This window comes from Eumetopias jubatus, unplaced genomic scaffold, assembly GCF_037043125.1.
Source record: "Eumetopias jubatus isolate StellerSeaLion01/CBP00866 unplaced genomic scaffold, mEumJub1_p1.0 scaffold_9, whole genome shotgun sequence".
NCBI classification, from domain to species: Eukaryota; Metazoa; Chordata; class Mammalia; order Carnivora; family Otariidae; genus Eumetopias; species Eumetopias jubatus.
Window position 1 is genome coordinate 80,296,111 of NW_028274815.1, and position 16,983 is coordinate 80,313,093.

Genomic DNA, 16,983 nt, shown 5'->3' on the forward strand with positions numbered 1-16,983 from the left:
GGAACTAAGGCTCAGTACCTTGTCAAACATCATAAAGCTCGAACAAGTGGCAGAAGTGGAAGTGAACTGTAGGCTTCCTAACCTCAGACTCTGTTCTTATTCCCCAGACCATGAGCACATCCCTTCACGTAGGGACTGTCAGCCTTTCTGGCAGGCCCAGACTGAGCTCTGTCGCGGCGTGACTCTGAAGTCAGTGGGAGTTTGCTTCTGCCATCCTCATTTTCGTGTCACCTCCCGGCCCCCTGGCCCCAGCCCTGCCTCCACTGCAATGCTTACCTCGAAATCCAGAGGTGAAATTCTTCCATACTCAGGCGTCACCAGATAGACACAGTCCAATAAAATCTTAGCTAAAAGTTCGTAGCAATAAATCAGGTCTTATGCAGTTTCTTTCCATTCATTCCCACCCCTGTTTGCTTTGAGCCGTGGACACCCACACCCCCACACTGCCTGTTTGGGAACCTCCATGCACACATACGGGGTAGTGAGGCTGCTGGCTGGCCCTCACCCCCTCTTGACCTCAGAGAGGGAAACAGGTCTAGAATGTTTGGTAATACCCAGATCCTTTTGCCAGAATACCAGCAATAATGCAGTGTCCCTCATAACATGTGGGAAAAACCAGGAAAAAATGACCACAATCCTAAGATTATATCCGTTTCGAAGCCTCCCATTCTAGCAGGCTTTGTAACAGCATGAGAGGCCCTTCCCCTAATCCCACCTGGAGGCCTGATAGGAATAGTTTGCACTCAACATGACTTTTTTTTTTTTTGATGAGATTAGAAATGCTCAGCTTCAGCTCAAAACCCTTATTGTCTCTAGAAAACACGCGTTCTGTTGGGCAAGGTTTCCAAAGCTTTAGGGAATTTCCGGTTTGTTTGGATTGTTTGATCAAGTATTCGGAACCAGGACAAATTCCACTTTCTTCTGTGAATTCCCCTGCAAATCCGGGGAGTATTGAGTGCCCATTGTGTGTCAGAGCTGTTTGCTATTTTCTTGAGGGAAGATGCAAAAACACAGGCCTTGAACTCAAAAAGGAAACAGTTTGACGGAGAGACATTTGGAATCCCTGGATAACAAGGTTCCCAGTGGACCATTTTGTGGTCCAGTCATACACCTGCGTTTCTAATTCTGGTGTGATGTAGTTTTGTGGTGTGTGTGTGCGTGTGGTCATCCAGGAAGCGGTGTGATGGGCAGGAAGTGCACAGCTTAGAATGAGACAGGCCTGCTTTGACTCCTGACACTTTTACTTTCTGTCCTCAGACGAGCTACTACACTTATCTTAGCTGCAGTTTCTTCCTCTGTAAAATGGGGGTGCTGATAGCAGTAACCTCTTGGTAGGGTTCCGGCAGAATTAAACGCAGCTGCGTGTAAGCCCATGACACACTGCGGAGGGCACGGAGCTAACAAGGAACGCTAATGTGTCCGGAGCCCTCACTGTGGGCTTGCAGCATTTTGCAGGCATGACCTCTGTGATCCTCACAGCAACCCCACAAGCTCGGTTATCATTAGCCCCATTTTACAGCCGAGAAAGCCGAGGCATGGGATCACACAGTCCCAGTCAGTGCCAGACAGGGATTCAAATTCAGACAATATTCCGAGCCTGGACTCCTAACAACATCTCATGGCAGTCAGTAAATGGGAGCCTTTTGGCTGACCACGTGCGCAAGGGGTCGGGGGCAGAAAGTGCCGTAGGAATCCTCACTTCCCAAAGAAAGCCAGTTTCTGTAACTTTGCAGTATTGTAAAGTACAGCTTATTCCGTTTCGTGAGAGAACGGAGCACTAAGAAGAAGCTCACTCGTGGTGGCCTCTTTCTTCTGTCCCATATTAAGTGACTAGTTCGTCAGCATTCATTAAAGTGACATCATCTCCTACCAGCTGGGAAGTTTTGTTTCCATAACCATGTGCATTTTTGTTGCAGGAGGGAAGATGGGTAGTAAGATTAGAGTGGTTGCTGCCTTTTATTAATAAGAATGAGGAGTGTCAGGCAGAAGGAGCCAATTCTTGGGGTTCTCGTTAGCGTGAATGCTGGTTTGCACACACAAGCTAAAGTCAGGCAAGAGGGAGATCCAGCACCACAACCAAGAAGCCCATGCATGCACTTTTGCAGAAGCTGAGTGTTGCAGAAGGAAAAGCTTTAGCCATTGGGAGGCTGCTCATTTCTCCTGGTTCCCCCGGGGAGACTTTATCAATGTGGACCAATGACTGAGAGCATTCAGTCACCCTTCCATCAATATTTGTTAACTAAGTAATATACTAAGCAAGTGGAAGAAAAAAGGAGGATACATAGCATTACCTTGCCTTCAGAGGGCTTTGGGCAAGATAGAGAGGCATTCTGGAAAACAAGCATAAAGGAGGAAACATATCCTGCAGGGCCTGTGTTGAGCAGAGCCGGGAATGATCAGAATTCATAAGCTCTATTTCTCAGCCAAGTGCTCTTTCGTGGAGAGGAATATGGTTAAGAGGAGGAGACCGACCTCGTTTTATTGTTTCATTTCTCTGGAGGTAAATTCTGTAGGTCTGAAAGGAAAAGCTGGTCTGATCCATGAAGGTCGTAGCCCACTTGCAGGACTCCAGCTCCACAGCACGCTTGCTGGTGCCCCTGGGTGCACGCTTGGTGCAGAATGAAAAGCCTGGCCCTATTCATGATATGTCGATGTTTCCAGCTGGAGCCGATAGTGCTAATTTTGCTATGATTTTCCTTCATAGGCTCTTGATTGGGAGTTATGCACATCATCGTAAGCCCCGACACAGGGGGGAGATGGCAGTAAAAAATGTTTGAGACTTCCTTTCTGTTTGTTTTATTTGGTGATTAAGGCAGCAGCAGGCTTTGCAAGAACATAGAGGTATCAGGACACACGATTCATTTATATTGCCCTGTAATTTCCAGATGAGTGATTCTGTATTCCAAACAAAGGGAAAAAGTAGAACCGCACTCGCAGGCAGAATGCTAATTCTTACTGTGGCCCAGTAAACAGCAGAATGGAAAAGGGGCCTCCCTCTATTCGGGGCTCTTGGCTTCTACCCTGGTGGGGTAATTTGGTCGGCTAAGAAGAATTGTCAGAAGGAGAACTGTGTGCCTGGTAGGCTTAGAAACTTGGGAAAGTCCTTGGCCAGGGACACCCAGAACCTCTCTGGGAGCATCTGTGGCAAAGAGGAATTCATTAAAGGCCCTTTCAATGATTTCAATAAATTTTAAGTTGAAAAAGGATGGTCCGAAGTCCACCATTTTGAAAATGTTTCTTTTCTGCAGGAAAAGCTAAATATTCGTTTGAGAATTTCAGGGACAAATTGCTGAGGCTTGTGCTCCCATGAAATTCTCCCTGTGTGACTGTTAAGTAAGAATCACTGGAAAATTAAGCCAACTTCCCATTTGGGCCTCAACATTTTCTGATAACTCCAGTTAAGAGTAAAAATGTCCCAGTTACATCTCAGGAGAAAAGAATAGCACCGGCTGAGCTCAGGGATCCCACAATCCCTTCGCCAAGTCTCTGCAGTAGAAAACATACTCTAGAATTCTCCATGAGATGAGGGCAGCACCAGCCTGACCCATCTAGCGCCACATGGGGTGACTTCTCTCTCCACACACCCAAGTGACATTCTCTCCTTGAACTGAGCTCCTGAGCTCAGTGGAGTCTTCATCCCCCACCCCCTGGGGGTGCAGGAGGCTGCCTGGCTTATGGACATGAGGAGGTGTGCACCTGTCCCGAGGACCCAGGCCTGGGTACAGGAGGGGACTGCTCTGACCTGAAATGGACCTTGCTTTATGCCAGAATTTCCCAGAATGGGAAACACTAATCTGAGGAAATGCCCCTGAAAACAAGTTTGGGCCATGCTGTTTACTTTTTCCTCCCTTTTGGAGAGTTTCAGCTCCTTAGCACATTAAAAGTGCTAAGACAGCAATTAACAAATAACCCAAAATCTGTTCCATTTTATGTAACTGTGAATTTAAAAAATTACCTGGGAAAAAAACCCCAAAATTAGTAACAACAAAATAACCTTCCCTGGCCATAGTTCTTCTTTTTTCTCTAAATAATTCTTCATGATTTTCCATGGAAGACCCTTTGCCCAACACTGTCTTATATCAACTTTATTCCCACCATTTTTGTACATTTTCTTACATATGAAAAAACACCAAAACACTTGAAAAATACTGAAATGTTTAAAGCAGTCAACAAACTCATTTATAACCATCACTACCTATAGAGAGCCACTGTTATTATTTAGACATATTTCCCATCTCGTTTTTCTACAATGCCCATCAAGTTTTAAGAGGAATCCTCTTATAAGGTCTTTGTTCATGTGGCTGATCAGACTCTAATTGATTCTTCGTGGAAGTTAACCTTTCATGGATAGGACTGTCTTACTGTGGAGGATATTTAAAATTTATGTCATGCCTCCGAGGATTGCCTTTGTCACAGTTGCCTCCCTGGATGTTGACAGTGAGCACCTACTTGATAGATTTCAATTCTACAAGAAACTGTGAGTTCCTTCTTCAACCACTCCCTCTGTTTCAGGTTCCCCAGAGCCTTTTGTGGAGACTTCAAAAGAAGCCTAAGACCCAATCCTGATAAGCCTTCTCAGACAGGTTCATTTTGCTCCATTTATAATTCTCAGGTTTGAGAGGACAAGTCTGCATGCTGATCGGTTTCTGTCTCATCCTATAATGTGGAACTAGTTAGCCCAGTTTCGATATGTCAGAATTCCTGGTCTAGAAGGAATCTTGGGCATCACTGAGCCTTTGCCTTAGGCATTAGCTCTCCTACGTCTGGATAACAAACCTCTCCAAATGTACAGGATTCAACCATGGCATTCATTTGCCCATGGATCTTCAGCTCGGGTAGGGCCTGGCAGGGAATGTTTGTCCCTGTTCCCTGTGGTCTTGGCTAGAGCAGCTCAAAGATGGTGGGCTGGAGGGGCACCTGGTGACTCGGTCGGTTGAGCATCCATTCTTGGTTTCTGCTGGGGTTGTGATCTCATGGGTCATGGGATCGAGCTTGCCTCTCTCTCTCTTTCTCTCTAAGATAAATAAATAAATCTTAAAAAAAAAAAAAAAGATTGTGGGCTGGAACCACCTGAAGACATGTTTATTCCCGTGGCTAGTGGTTGATATAAGCTGTCAACTGGGACTGTGGCTTTCTACGTGGAGGAGTGGTGGCTTCCTCACTACACGTGACTGGGTTCCAGGGCAAGCATTCATGGGCAAGAGAGCCAGAGGGAAGCTGTTTGTCTGTTACTACCTAGCCTTGGAAGTCAGGCAGTTCCCTTGTGCTGCATTCTATTCCCTAGATGCAAGTCACTGAGGTCAGCCAGCCCGTACTCAAGGAGGGAGGGGGATTAGAACTCATCTTTTGATGGGGCAGGGGGAGTTTCAGAAAATTTTTAATTCTCTGGTTTGATATCACCATACCAATGTCCTCACTATTTTGTAAGAGGAAACTGAGGCCCATGGAGGTGGGAGTGCCTTGCCCACTCTTTCCTGGCATAGGTGGCAGAACCAGGATGAGAACTCACATCTTCAGGAAATCTGCTTAATGATCCTTCAGCTAAGCTGTACCATCCTGATTCTCTGCTACCCCAACCACTCTTTAACTTCCAGTGGTGCCTGTAAGTGTGAAAGTAATGTGCCTCATAAAATGCCTTTCGCCCCTCCCCATGGAGACTCTTTGTAGGAAAAAGTTACTCTGCCTGGAACTGCATACTTACAGACCTATTGTTATACCTTTTACTCAAAAACCCAGCTGCCCTTAGCAGCAAGGGCAGCCCACCGGTGCTTCTATCACTGGTTTCGGCCACTGTCTTCCAACTTCATTGGGTAGCATTTGATTTTTTCAGCTTTTACTCCATTTGGCCAACTACATGTGATTCAGAGGCCATCTTCTATTTTCCCTCATCAGCATGTCCTATCTACTCAGTTAACAGAACTAGATTTGTTGGGGTCAATTTAAAAGATGGCAACCTATCTGCACATGAAGTAGATTAAAAGGAAGAGTCCGCCCATGATGATAGTAATTTTTTCCTGTTTTCACTGACTTTATCTTGATTCCTGATCTAGTTCACAGATCAGGAGTTCTGATACAATGATTTTTCATTTCTTCCCCTTAGGAAAACCCAGGATTTGGGGTGACATGTAAAATGCACCTGCACCACTGTCATGTGCCCTTGTGAATTTAGAGAGGGCCGAGGACACAAACCTACAGGAGCATGTTTACATTCACCTGCCTGCTCAAACTCCCCATTCCTGCCATGGGGCCTCTCCTAGGAGGATAGGACATGAGCATCTTCCTTCCTGGCCTGTGCCATAAGCTTCTCAGAAGGACCTGCTCCCCATCCCAGCTACAGCTATCCTTCTTGAGTGGTTGCATGTAAAGCCCAGTCTTGCACACTAAGTATCCACACCTGTAATCATCTCACCAAGAAGGAGAGGAGAGAAGCATTGAGCATGTTTTATATAATATGCCTCATGAAATCCCCCAACAGAAGGGCCTTCAAGATTCCACTTATTGGAGAAATGAAAATAGGAGGCAAACTAGAAAAGTATCAGAATTTGGAGTACCACTGACCTGGTATTTTCTCCCCCCCAGTACCGCCTAACCTAGACTCAATGCAGCCAAAACCCAGAAGTGCTGGCAGAGAGAGGACCCAGAGAAACCCTCTAGGACTGCCTGGGGAGCAGGATCAGGGTCTCGAAGGCTCAGATTGATCAAGGGGAAATCTGCCCTCTTTTGTTATTTTCTCCATGCCTTTGTGCCCTGTAAGCAATCCTGGGATAGCAGCAGCGGGAGGAACAACAGCGACAACAGGGATCCATAGGAAACCTGAAATGTTGAGGGAAAGGAATCTCTCTCTCTGAGGGGAGGAACTATCATTCTAAGAGGGTGGGATGAAACTCTTCTTTCTTCCTCTCTATCTTTCTACTGCATGACCCCCAATGAAGGTGCAGATGTAAAAAGTGTGAGGCAAAGCAGAATAAAGCAAAGAACCAGCTTTCTAGCCAGAGGAACAAAAAGGGAGCCATGGGAACCAGAAAGTACAAGGCAGAGATCTGAAAAGAAGGAGCTCAGGAAAGTGACCATATAAAGAAGGTTATGAGATCCTGAGCTCACCACCAAACTGAATATGTGTGGGTCTGACCTTAAATAGTGTACCATAGCCTTTCAAATCTGAAATGTAGGATAGACCACCACCCAAGGTCCAAGACCAGCTACATGGGACAAATCTAAATAGCACCATGGATTTCTTATCAGAAACCATGGAAGCCATCTGGTAGTGACACAGAATTTTTTTTTAAGTTGAAAGAGAGGAACCATTAGCCCAGGATTCTAGATCCAGTGAAAATATCCATCAGAAATGAAGGTAAGTGAAGACATTCTCAAATGAAAAAAAAAAAAACCAAAAAACAAAAAACCTAAAAACTAAAAACTAAAAGTTTTTTTATCAGTAGACCTGCTCTAAAAGAATTGCTAAAGGAAGTTTTTCTAACAGAAAGGAAATGATACCAGATGGACACTTGGGATAAGAGATATAAAGGAAGAGTAACAGAAATGGTAAATATCTGGCTACATAGAATAGATAGTCTGACATTTGGGAAAAATAACATAATCTGATATGATTCAGTGTATGTAGATGTAGTACCTAAGATAACTACAACATAAAGGGAGGGAGGATATAGGGAACTAAATGGAATAAAGTTTCTCCATTCCACTTGAAATGGTAAAATATTCTAAGTAGGCCCTGCAATGATAGTTTTTTATATTATAACCCATAGAGTGCTTACTAAGCACTACACAAGGAACTATATTAAATAAAAACACAATAGATAAATTAAAATGAAATACTTTATAAATTAAATAAATGAAAATGAAATAAACAACCCAAAAGAAGGCAGGATAAAAGAAATAGGAACAACAACAAAAGACAAAGAATGAAAAAAATAAAACAGAAAACGGATGGTAAAATGGTACACCTAAATCCAAACATATAATTACATTAAATGTAAGTGGTCTAAACATGCCAACTAAAAGAGATTGTCAGAATGAATTTTTTTAATGACTTCACTATCTGCTGTTCACAAAGTATTCATTCAAAATATGATGATATAAGTAGGCTCAAAGGAAAACTGTGGAAAATGATATACCACACAAACATTACTTAAAAGAAGGCCAGAGTGATTATATTAATATAAAATAAAGTAGATTTCAGAGCAAAGAAAATTACCAGGAATAAAGAATGGCATTACATAATGATAGTCGATTTACCAAGAACACATAACAATTCTAAATGTGTATACACCTAACAACAGAGCTTCAAACTGCAATGAGTCTTTAATATGCTCATCTCAGTAATAGAACTAGTAGAGAGAAATTCAGCAAGAGTTTACAAGAACTGAAAAGCACCATCAACCGAGAGGATCTGCCTGACATTTTTAGAACACTCCACCCGACAATAGCAGAATACACACTGTTTTCAAGTACCCATTGAACATTCACTCACCAAATCCTGCTTCATAAAATAAATGTAAAGAAGTCTAAATGAACAAAATTAAATTACAAACAGAAAGATGGTGAGAACAATAGCTCTAAAACTTGGAAATTAACAGTATGGCTACTAAGTAATTCAAAGGTTAAAGAGGAAGTGTCAAGGAATTTTAGAAAATATTTTGACCTGAACAAATATAAAAATACAATATATCAAAATTTGTGGGTTGCAGCTAAAGCAGTGCTTAGAGGAAAATCTATAGCATTAAATGGTCATAGTGGAAAAGAGTAAAGGTCTCAAATCAACAACGAAGCTTCCACCTTAAGAAACTATAACAGCAGAGCAAAATAAATTCAAAGCAAAAAGAAGAATGAAAATTATAATAAAGAGCAAAAATCAATAAAACTGAAAACAGAAAAATAATAGAGAAAAGTCAAAAGGTGATTTTTAAAAAATCAATAAAAATGGTAAGCCTTTTGCACGAATGACCAAAAAGAAGTCACAAATTACCAATAGCAGGAATAAAAAAGGAGATATTATTACACACTCTTCAGACATCAAAGGGGCCATGAAGGAATACTATAAACAACTCTATCCACATAAATTTGACAACTTAGATGAGAGGTACCCATTACTCAAAAACCATAAGCTACCAAAACTCCTACAAGATGAAATAGAAAGCCTAAAGTGTCCCAAATAACGGAATTGAATTTGTAGTTAAAAATCTTCTGAAAAAGAAATCTCAGACCCAGATGGTTCCACTGAAGAATTCTGCCAAACATTAAAAGGAAAAAAAAAATCACCAACTCGACGCAGTCCTTTCCAGAAAATTAAGAGGAGGAACTACTTCCCAACTTATTTTCTGAGACCATTATTACCCAAGGGGAGGCGGGGGGAACAGTGTAAGAAAAGAAAACTACAGACAAATATCCTTCATGAACACAAATGTAAAAATCCTCAACAAAACATTAGCAAGTATATATGTGTGTGATATATACATACATCATATATACATATATGTAAAATACATCATGACCAAGTGGAGTTTTATCCAGAGATTGCCAGGATGTTCAGTATTCAAAAACCAATCATTGTCCTCCATCAAGTTAGGAGGATAAAGAAGAAAAACCAAAACCCACATGATCATATTCAGTGAAGCAGAAAAGGGGTTTTACAGAATTCAACTTGTATTTTTGTTATAAACTCTCAGCAAACTAGGAAAAGGAGAGAATCTCCTTAACTTGATAAAGGGAATTTACATAAAACCTACAGCTGATATACTTACTGGCAAAAGATTAAATGTTTTCCCCCTAAGATGGGGAATAAGACAAAGGTATCTGCTATCATCACTCCAATAAGACCATAAAAGAAATCAAAGGCATATTGATTGGAAAAAAGGAAATAATGCTTCCCTTATTGACAGAGGACATGTTTGTATATATAGAACATCCCAAGAGACTTAGCGAAACAAACAAATAAAAAACTCCTATAACTAATAAGTGAATTTAGCAAGGTCACAGGATACAAGGTCAACACACAAATCAATCATCTTTCTGTAGGCCAACAGTGAACTATTAGAAACTGATATTAAAAACACAGTGCCACTTTTAACCAATCCAAAATAATGAAATACTTAAGTATAAATCGAATAAAACGTATGTGAGATACCTATGTGAAAAGTGCAAAATGCTCATAGTAGAAATCAGTGAAGACCTAAATAAATGGAAAGATATATTGTGTTTATTATTGGAAGACTCAACAGAATAAAGATACCAAATTTTCCCAAATTGGTCCATAGATTTAAAGCAAATCCAATCAAAATCCCAGCAGAACTCTTTGTAGATATACACAAGTTGATTGTAAAATGTAATGGAAAGGCAGAGAAACTAGAATAGTCCAAATAATTTTGAAAAGGAGGAATAAAGTTGGAGGAATCACATTATCCAATTTTAAGACTTCTTATAAAGCTGCAGTAATCAAGACAGCATGGTATTTGTGGAGGAATAGATCCATACATAGGTCAACGAGACAAAATAGAGAATCGAGAACTCAGAAATTGACCCACATAAATATGACCAACTGATTTTTTACAAAGGTAATCAAATGTAGAAATATCTTTTCCTTAATGGAGTTGGAACAATTGGACAACCACATACAAACAAATAAACTTCAACCAAAACCTTACATATTATAAAAATAACTAGCTCAAAGTGGATCATGAAATGTAAAATGTGTAGAACTCCCGGAAGAAAACACAGGAGAAAAATCTCTGTGGCCTGTGGCTGGGCAGATGATGTCCAGACCTGACACCAAAAGCACAATCCACAAAAGAAAAAAATTGCTAACTTGGACTTCATCACAAAGAGAAACTTTGACTCTGTGAAAGACACTAGTAAGAGAATAAAAAGATGAGCTGTGAGAAAATATTGACAAATCATACGTCGGACAAAGGCCTTGTGTCGGAATATATAAAGGACACTTAACACTCAACAGTAAGGAAACAAAAAGCCCCATTTAAAAATGGGCAAAAGACACGAACAGATGCTTCACCAAAGAAGATATACAGATGGCAAAAAAAAAAAAAGAACATCATTAGCCGTTAGATAAATGCAAATTTAAGCCCCATGAGATAATACTGCCTATCTCTTAGATTAGCTAAAATTACAAGTACTGATGATACTAACTCCCCTTGAGGATGTAGAACATCTGGATCACTCCTACATGACTAGTGAGGAGGTAGGATGGTAAAGCCACTCTGGGAAACAGTTTGGCAGTTTATGAAGTTAAATGTACATTTTCCATAGGACCCAGGTTACTCATTTCAGAGAGCTGAAAACTTGTGTTCACACACAAAATACCTGTACACAAATGTTTACAGCAGCTCTATTCATAACCACCAAAAAAAAGGGGGGGAACCAACCCAAATTTCCTTTGCAGATGAATGGATAAACCAGCTGTGGGACAGCCATACAATAGAAAACCAGTTCTCAGCATTAAGAAGGGGCAAGGTACGGTAGGCTCAGCAACCTGAATGAATCTCAAAGGCATTCTGTGGGTAGAAGAAGCCAGGCTCAGGGGTTATGTGCTGTATGGTTGTATTTCTGTGACATTCTCCAAAAGAGAGCATGGTGATGGAGAACAGGACAGGGGTTGCCTGGGGTTACAGGTGTGCAGAGAATGAAGGAGCTTTGGAGGGAACTCTTCTGTCTCTTGGTTGTGATCATGGTTACATGAATTTATACACATGCGAAAATTTATAGAACTCTGCCCAAAAGAAAAAGTCAAGTTTACTATATGGTCATTTCGAGAGTAAAAAATTTAAAGGTACATATCATCAGCATTACTTTTTCTTAGACAAATGAAATTCAGGTGAGGCACCCCACTTTCTCCCCTATCTCCTCAACAAGGGGTTTGGTTAGTACTGAGCTGGGGTGCACAGCCCGTAGCCATGCAGGGCACTGTGGTACTGTGCCCGACCACCCTCACCTCTTCTTCCAGTCTCTGCTCACTTCCCCCTGAGTTGGGTCCCTCTCCCCTTTCTCCTGATGTCCTAACCTTTTCCCTTCCCCAGACTGCCCGTCAGTACCCTGTCCCGGACTCATCAAAAGCTGAGACCAAATCGCCTGTACTGGCATTTGAGACTCTGGTTGGCCTCACTCTTCTTGTCCTCTCTCTCTCACTTTACTTTCCCACATGTCACCAACTGTCCTGTCAAAGCTGAGCACTCGGCTCTTCCTTGGTTGTCTCCCCACCACCTGCCCACTCACCCCTCGAGGCCACCTCGCACCAGCCCCTCCCCTGAGGGCTTCCCTGACCACCTCACATGGCTGATCTCCTTCCCTTTTGAAATCCTTTGGCAGTTTGTCTAAACTTGTCTCCTAACCCATATCACATTGCACCTGATGTGTGAATTGCATCTCTTCCTCTAGACTCTGAGCTTCTTTCAGTTGGCTGTTTTTAGTTGATTTTCTGCGGTATTCTTCCCTGAACACAAATACCATCATCCTATTAGCATGCAATGCCATTTTTCTGCAGAATATGTTTTGGTTCTGCACTATAACCTCAAGCAGCCAGAATTTGTCACTCTTAGTCCCGTGCTCCCAGAGCACTGGTGCATGGCTCCGTAACAGATACCTTCACGATGGTTCTGGAGGGAGCTGTAGGAGGCAAGAGAGAGTGCACTGATTCACAGCACAGGCACCCAAGCCAGCCAGCTCCCCCATTTCCCAGTCATGTGACTTCAGTGAGTCACGTCACGTCTCCGTGCCTCAGCTGCTTCGTCTGTGAACTGGGAATTATAGTATCTATCTTAAAGTGTCATTGTGAGGATTAAAGTAATTAATATATGTAAAGTATTTAAAATAGTGCCTGTTACATAGTAAGCGCCCAACGAATGTTATCTATGGAAACATTGTCCCTTGAGGGACACCAGAAAAGATCACCTCGGGCTTTTTGAGCCCTGCATTCAAAACCAAAGGTTCAGGCTTGTATCAGTGTATATTTAACACACACACACACACACACACACACACACACACACACACACACACACACACACAAACTTCCCTTCCAGCCCTCCTCTCTTTCTCTCTCTCCTCCCCCTCTGTTCAATTCAATAAGAAGACGAACAACCCGACTGAAAAATGGGCAGAAGATTTGAGCAGACATTTTACAAAAGAAAATATATGAAACAACATTAAGCATGTGAAGGGGTGTCCAACGTCATTAGTCATCAGAAACATGCAAATTAAAACCACAATGAGGAAACATCACAATGCCTACAGTGGGAAGAGACTGACAATACCACGTGTTGACAAGCATGTGGAGGAACACACACCCTCATAGACTGCTGGTGGACATGCAGACTCGGTCCAGCCACTTGGCATACATAACAGCATGGCGATACCTAATCACGGTGAACATACACTTGGACTATGAATCAGCAATTTCACACCTATGTATTTACCCAGGAGAAAGGTGTGTCTGTGTCTACACAGAGACATGGATGTGAATACTCAGAGCAGCATTTTTCTCAATCCCCCTGAACTGGACACACCCCAATGGAATACTAGTCAGCTGTCAAAAGGAATATTAATGTATACAACCACATGGATGAATCTCAAAAACTTAATGCTAATTGTATGTTCAAGTCTATACGCTGTCTGATTCTGTTTACATGAAATTCTAAAAATGGCAAAACTGAAGTGACAGCAAATCAGTGGTTTCCTGTGACTGTCATTGAGGGGAGCTCCACCACCAAGACGCAGGAGAATACCTTTCAGGACGAGGGAACTATTTCGACTCTGGGTTTGGGTGGTGGTTACACAATTACCAAAATCCATCAAACTGTACACTTAAAATGGATGAATTTTACTGAATGTAAATAATGACGTAAAAGAAAAATCAAACCCAGAGGCTGATGAAGTGCCTTTCAGCGGGTTGTCCCGGTGCCTTGAGTGTGGTGTCTCAGGGCCTGCCAAGATGACCTTCTTGTTGGAAATAAGGTCATTCGAGGCTCATTTTCTTTCTCTTGCCTCAGAGCTGCAGATCCAGCTGACATTGACCGATTTCCAGTGGGCACCATAGTGTGTCCCAGGCGGAGGCTGACGGAAACAAGTTTGTGTTTCTGTCACTAATGATATAAGCCTTCATCGTATTCTCTGCCAGGCCATGTTGGTTGTCATTACACCCATTGAAGAAGAGAACAGAGTAATAATGAGCTGGGTGTTATCGGCTCACAAATAACTTATAATGGGCAAAGTAGGACAGAGGCAGAGCTTTTTTTGGCTAAGGAGGCTGCATGCCACTCTTTAAAATCTAGGCCAAAAAATTATTTATAATGCATAGACAGTCACTCAGAAAGTTAAAAGGTTCCTTTCTTCTCTCCTGTGAGTTTGAACATTATGCTTTTTACCCGAGACTCTCAAAAGACACCTTAGCTTCTTCCTTGGACACCTGCCTTCAGTCTATAAGTCTGGGAACACATGCATGAGGGTGGTTACTTGGCTGGGAATGAGGCCTTTGTAGAAACCCCTTAAGGGTGTCAGGTGGTCCCCAAATCCAAAAAGGTTAGGAATGAAGGAAAAGTCAGGAAACGGAGATCCTTATGTATGGGTAGTGATCACACGCTCGAGGTAAGCTTTGAGGTAAGAATTGCCTCAGGTGTCATCAGGAAGGAACCCAAACCGAGATATAATCAGCAAAGGATGGCTTGTCAACAGGTGTGTTGAAAAAAAGACAGGTCGTGTGTCCTTAGCAGAGGCAAGCAGAGTGGTTATGGCCACTGTGACATCTAAGAAGAGGGTATTTGCATTGTGTCCCCGTGTTTGCCGGGGCTGTTTGGGGAAGCAGAATCTTTATTGACGCTGATACCTGTAGATATGGATACCTACCCCAAGGGAGGTGAAGCCCTCTGATGGGAATTTGCTGCGTTGTCGCAAGCCACCAGCACCCTGTCCTGACTGCACGTTGGCCAATAGCCTCCTGGTAAGTGATCGGCTGCCCTGGGCACCTTGATGCCGGGGCCCCAGGGTACCTAGAGCAGCAGGTAGACCATGTTTGATGGGCCCCGCAGCTGTCGCTCCTGTTCTCTCAGTGAGCTGACTGTGGAACAAGTCCATCCTGGGTGAAATGAGGAAGGTGGGTCAGCTCTCGATCACCTTTGGCTAAGGTGACTATTGATGAGGGGCTGGTCCCATGGGGCGGAGAGCCAGTCCCTGGGTCTGTGGTGTGTCATTAAAGGTCAAGACCTCTAGAGTGGTGCTGCTTCCCAAACCTCCCCCGGTGAGGGCAGGCTAACTGTGACACATGCTCCTTGTTTGGCTATCTCTAGAACAGCCACCATAGCCGTGCTTTCCTGTTCTGGTTCCTGAGGCTCCCAGGCTTCCTCAGAGGTCCCCTCCCCTCAAGCCAAGCAGCTCTACTTTGATCTCTGTGTAGATGCGCTGTGTAGTGTATCATTTTTAAAATAGACTTTTTTAATTTTTTTGGTAGTTGTAGGTTCATAGAAAAACAGAGCAGAAGGTACAGAGAGTTCCCATACATCCCCTGCCCCTATGTATGGACAGCCTCCCTGTTATCAACATCCCCCAGTGGATACAATGGATGAACCTACATTGACACATCGTTATCCCCCAGAGTCCATAGTTTACATTAGCACATAATGTGGATCCACCATTATAATATCATACAGAGGAGTTTCACTGCCCTAAAAATCTATTCATCCGCCCCCACCTCAGTCCCTGGCAGCCATGATCTTTTCACTGTCTCCATAGTTTTGTCTTTTCCAGAATGTCATATAGTTGGAATCATGCAGCAGGTAGCCTTTTCGATTGGCTTCTTCCGCTTAGTATTATGCATTTAAGCTCCTCTAAGTCATCTCTAAAAGGGTTCATCCGCTCTTAGCAGCTTGACAGCCATCCGTGTTCTCTGTCGTACGTTGGCCCCAGGTCAAGCACAGCTTGCAGACGTTTTTGTGTGGGGTGTGCCTCGTCTCCGCACAGGATGATGAGCTCTGGGGCAGGGGCCAGGACATACGCCCCGTGTGGCCTGGCTCTCTGCCAGACTCTCAGGGTACCTGGTTTCCCCTAGTAACTTGATGCCTAGGACTGGGTGCTCTGGGGTGGAGGGGAAATGGTTAGAACCTAAGGAAGGGCTATCAGAGCAGAACCCTGTGGGCTGCCGCCATGTACACAGCATGTCATTTGCTCTCTGAAGTTTAAAGCTCCATGAAGTCAGACTGAACAGCATCCGGCAACGGAGCTAATCTGTGTAAGATTTTGCATCTGAGTCAGAACTTACTTATTAACACTGTCTGTCTTTGTGGCCAGAAGTCTGGCAAAACATTTTTGTCCCCATTATCCAACTCTGAAATGTGGCGAATGTTACTTTCCCTGAAAGAGTTCTGATAAGATGATCACAACAGAGCGCACTCTGATAGAAAATACTTCCATTTCATAATAAAGCCTTTATGCAGTGGAATGTTCTAGTAACTGGTGTGTTCTGTGTTTACAGAGCTTCTCGAAACAAGTCTGAGAAGAAGCGTCGGGACCAGTTCAATGTTCTCATCAAAGAGCTTAGCTCCATGCTCCCTGGCAACACGCGGAAAATGGACAAAACAACCGTGCTGGAAAAGGTCATTGGATTTTTGCAGAAACACAATGGTAAAGGTTACGTTTCTCCCCATTTTTATTCCATTCCTGTCCTCTCATTTGGTGATGACTTCATCAAGCTGGTCTTCTGCTTGGTTCTCTCTTTCCAGCAAAGCCCGATCTCATCAGTCACAGGCTTCCTCTTGCAAAGGCACGCCACCCTCTTTAATATCCCACCTCCAGCAGGTTTTGGGAAAGGACACTCACCTCCCAAATTGCTTTATTAGCCAGAGGAGAGAATCCAGAGCAGCCTCACAGGTAGCACCCAGCCTAAGTGGAGTGGCATTAACAGTGGGAGTGTCTTGATTAAAAATGTCTGCAGCAAGCATTTTTCATTCAGCTCTGAAGAGATGCAATGCC

General features: G+C 43.0%; 1 protein-coding gene across 2 annotated transcripts in view; it reads left to right on the top strand.

The window, feature by feature from the left end:
* The window catches only part of NPAS2 (neuronal PAS domain protein 2), a 151,583-nt gene that overhangs the window by 71,977 nt on the left and 62,623 nt on the right, over positions 1-16,983 (top strand). For both annotated transcript variants that reach the window (XM_028104080.1, XM_028104081.1), the window contains exon 3: positions 16,487-16,635. In XM_028104080.1, coding sequence (XP_027959881.1) covers positions 16,487-16,635 — 149 coding nt within the window. The remainder of the gene's footprint in view (positions 1-16,486; positions 16,636-16,983) is intronic.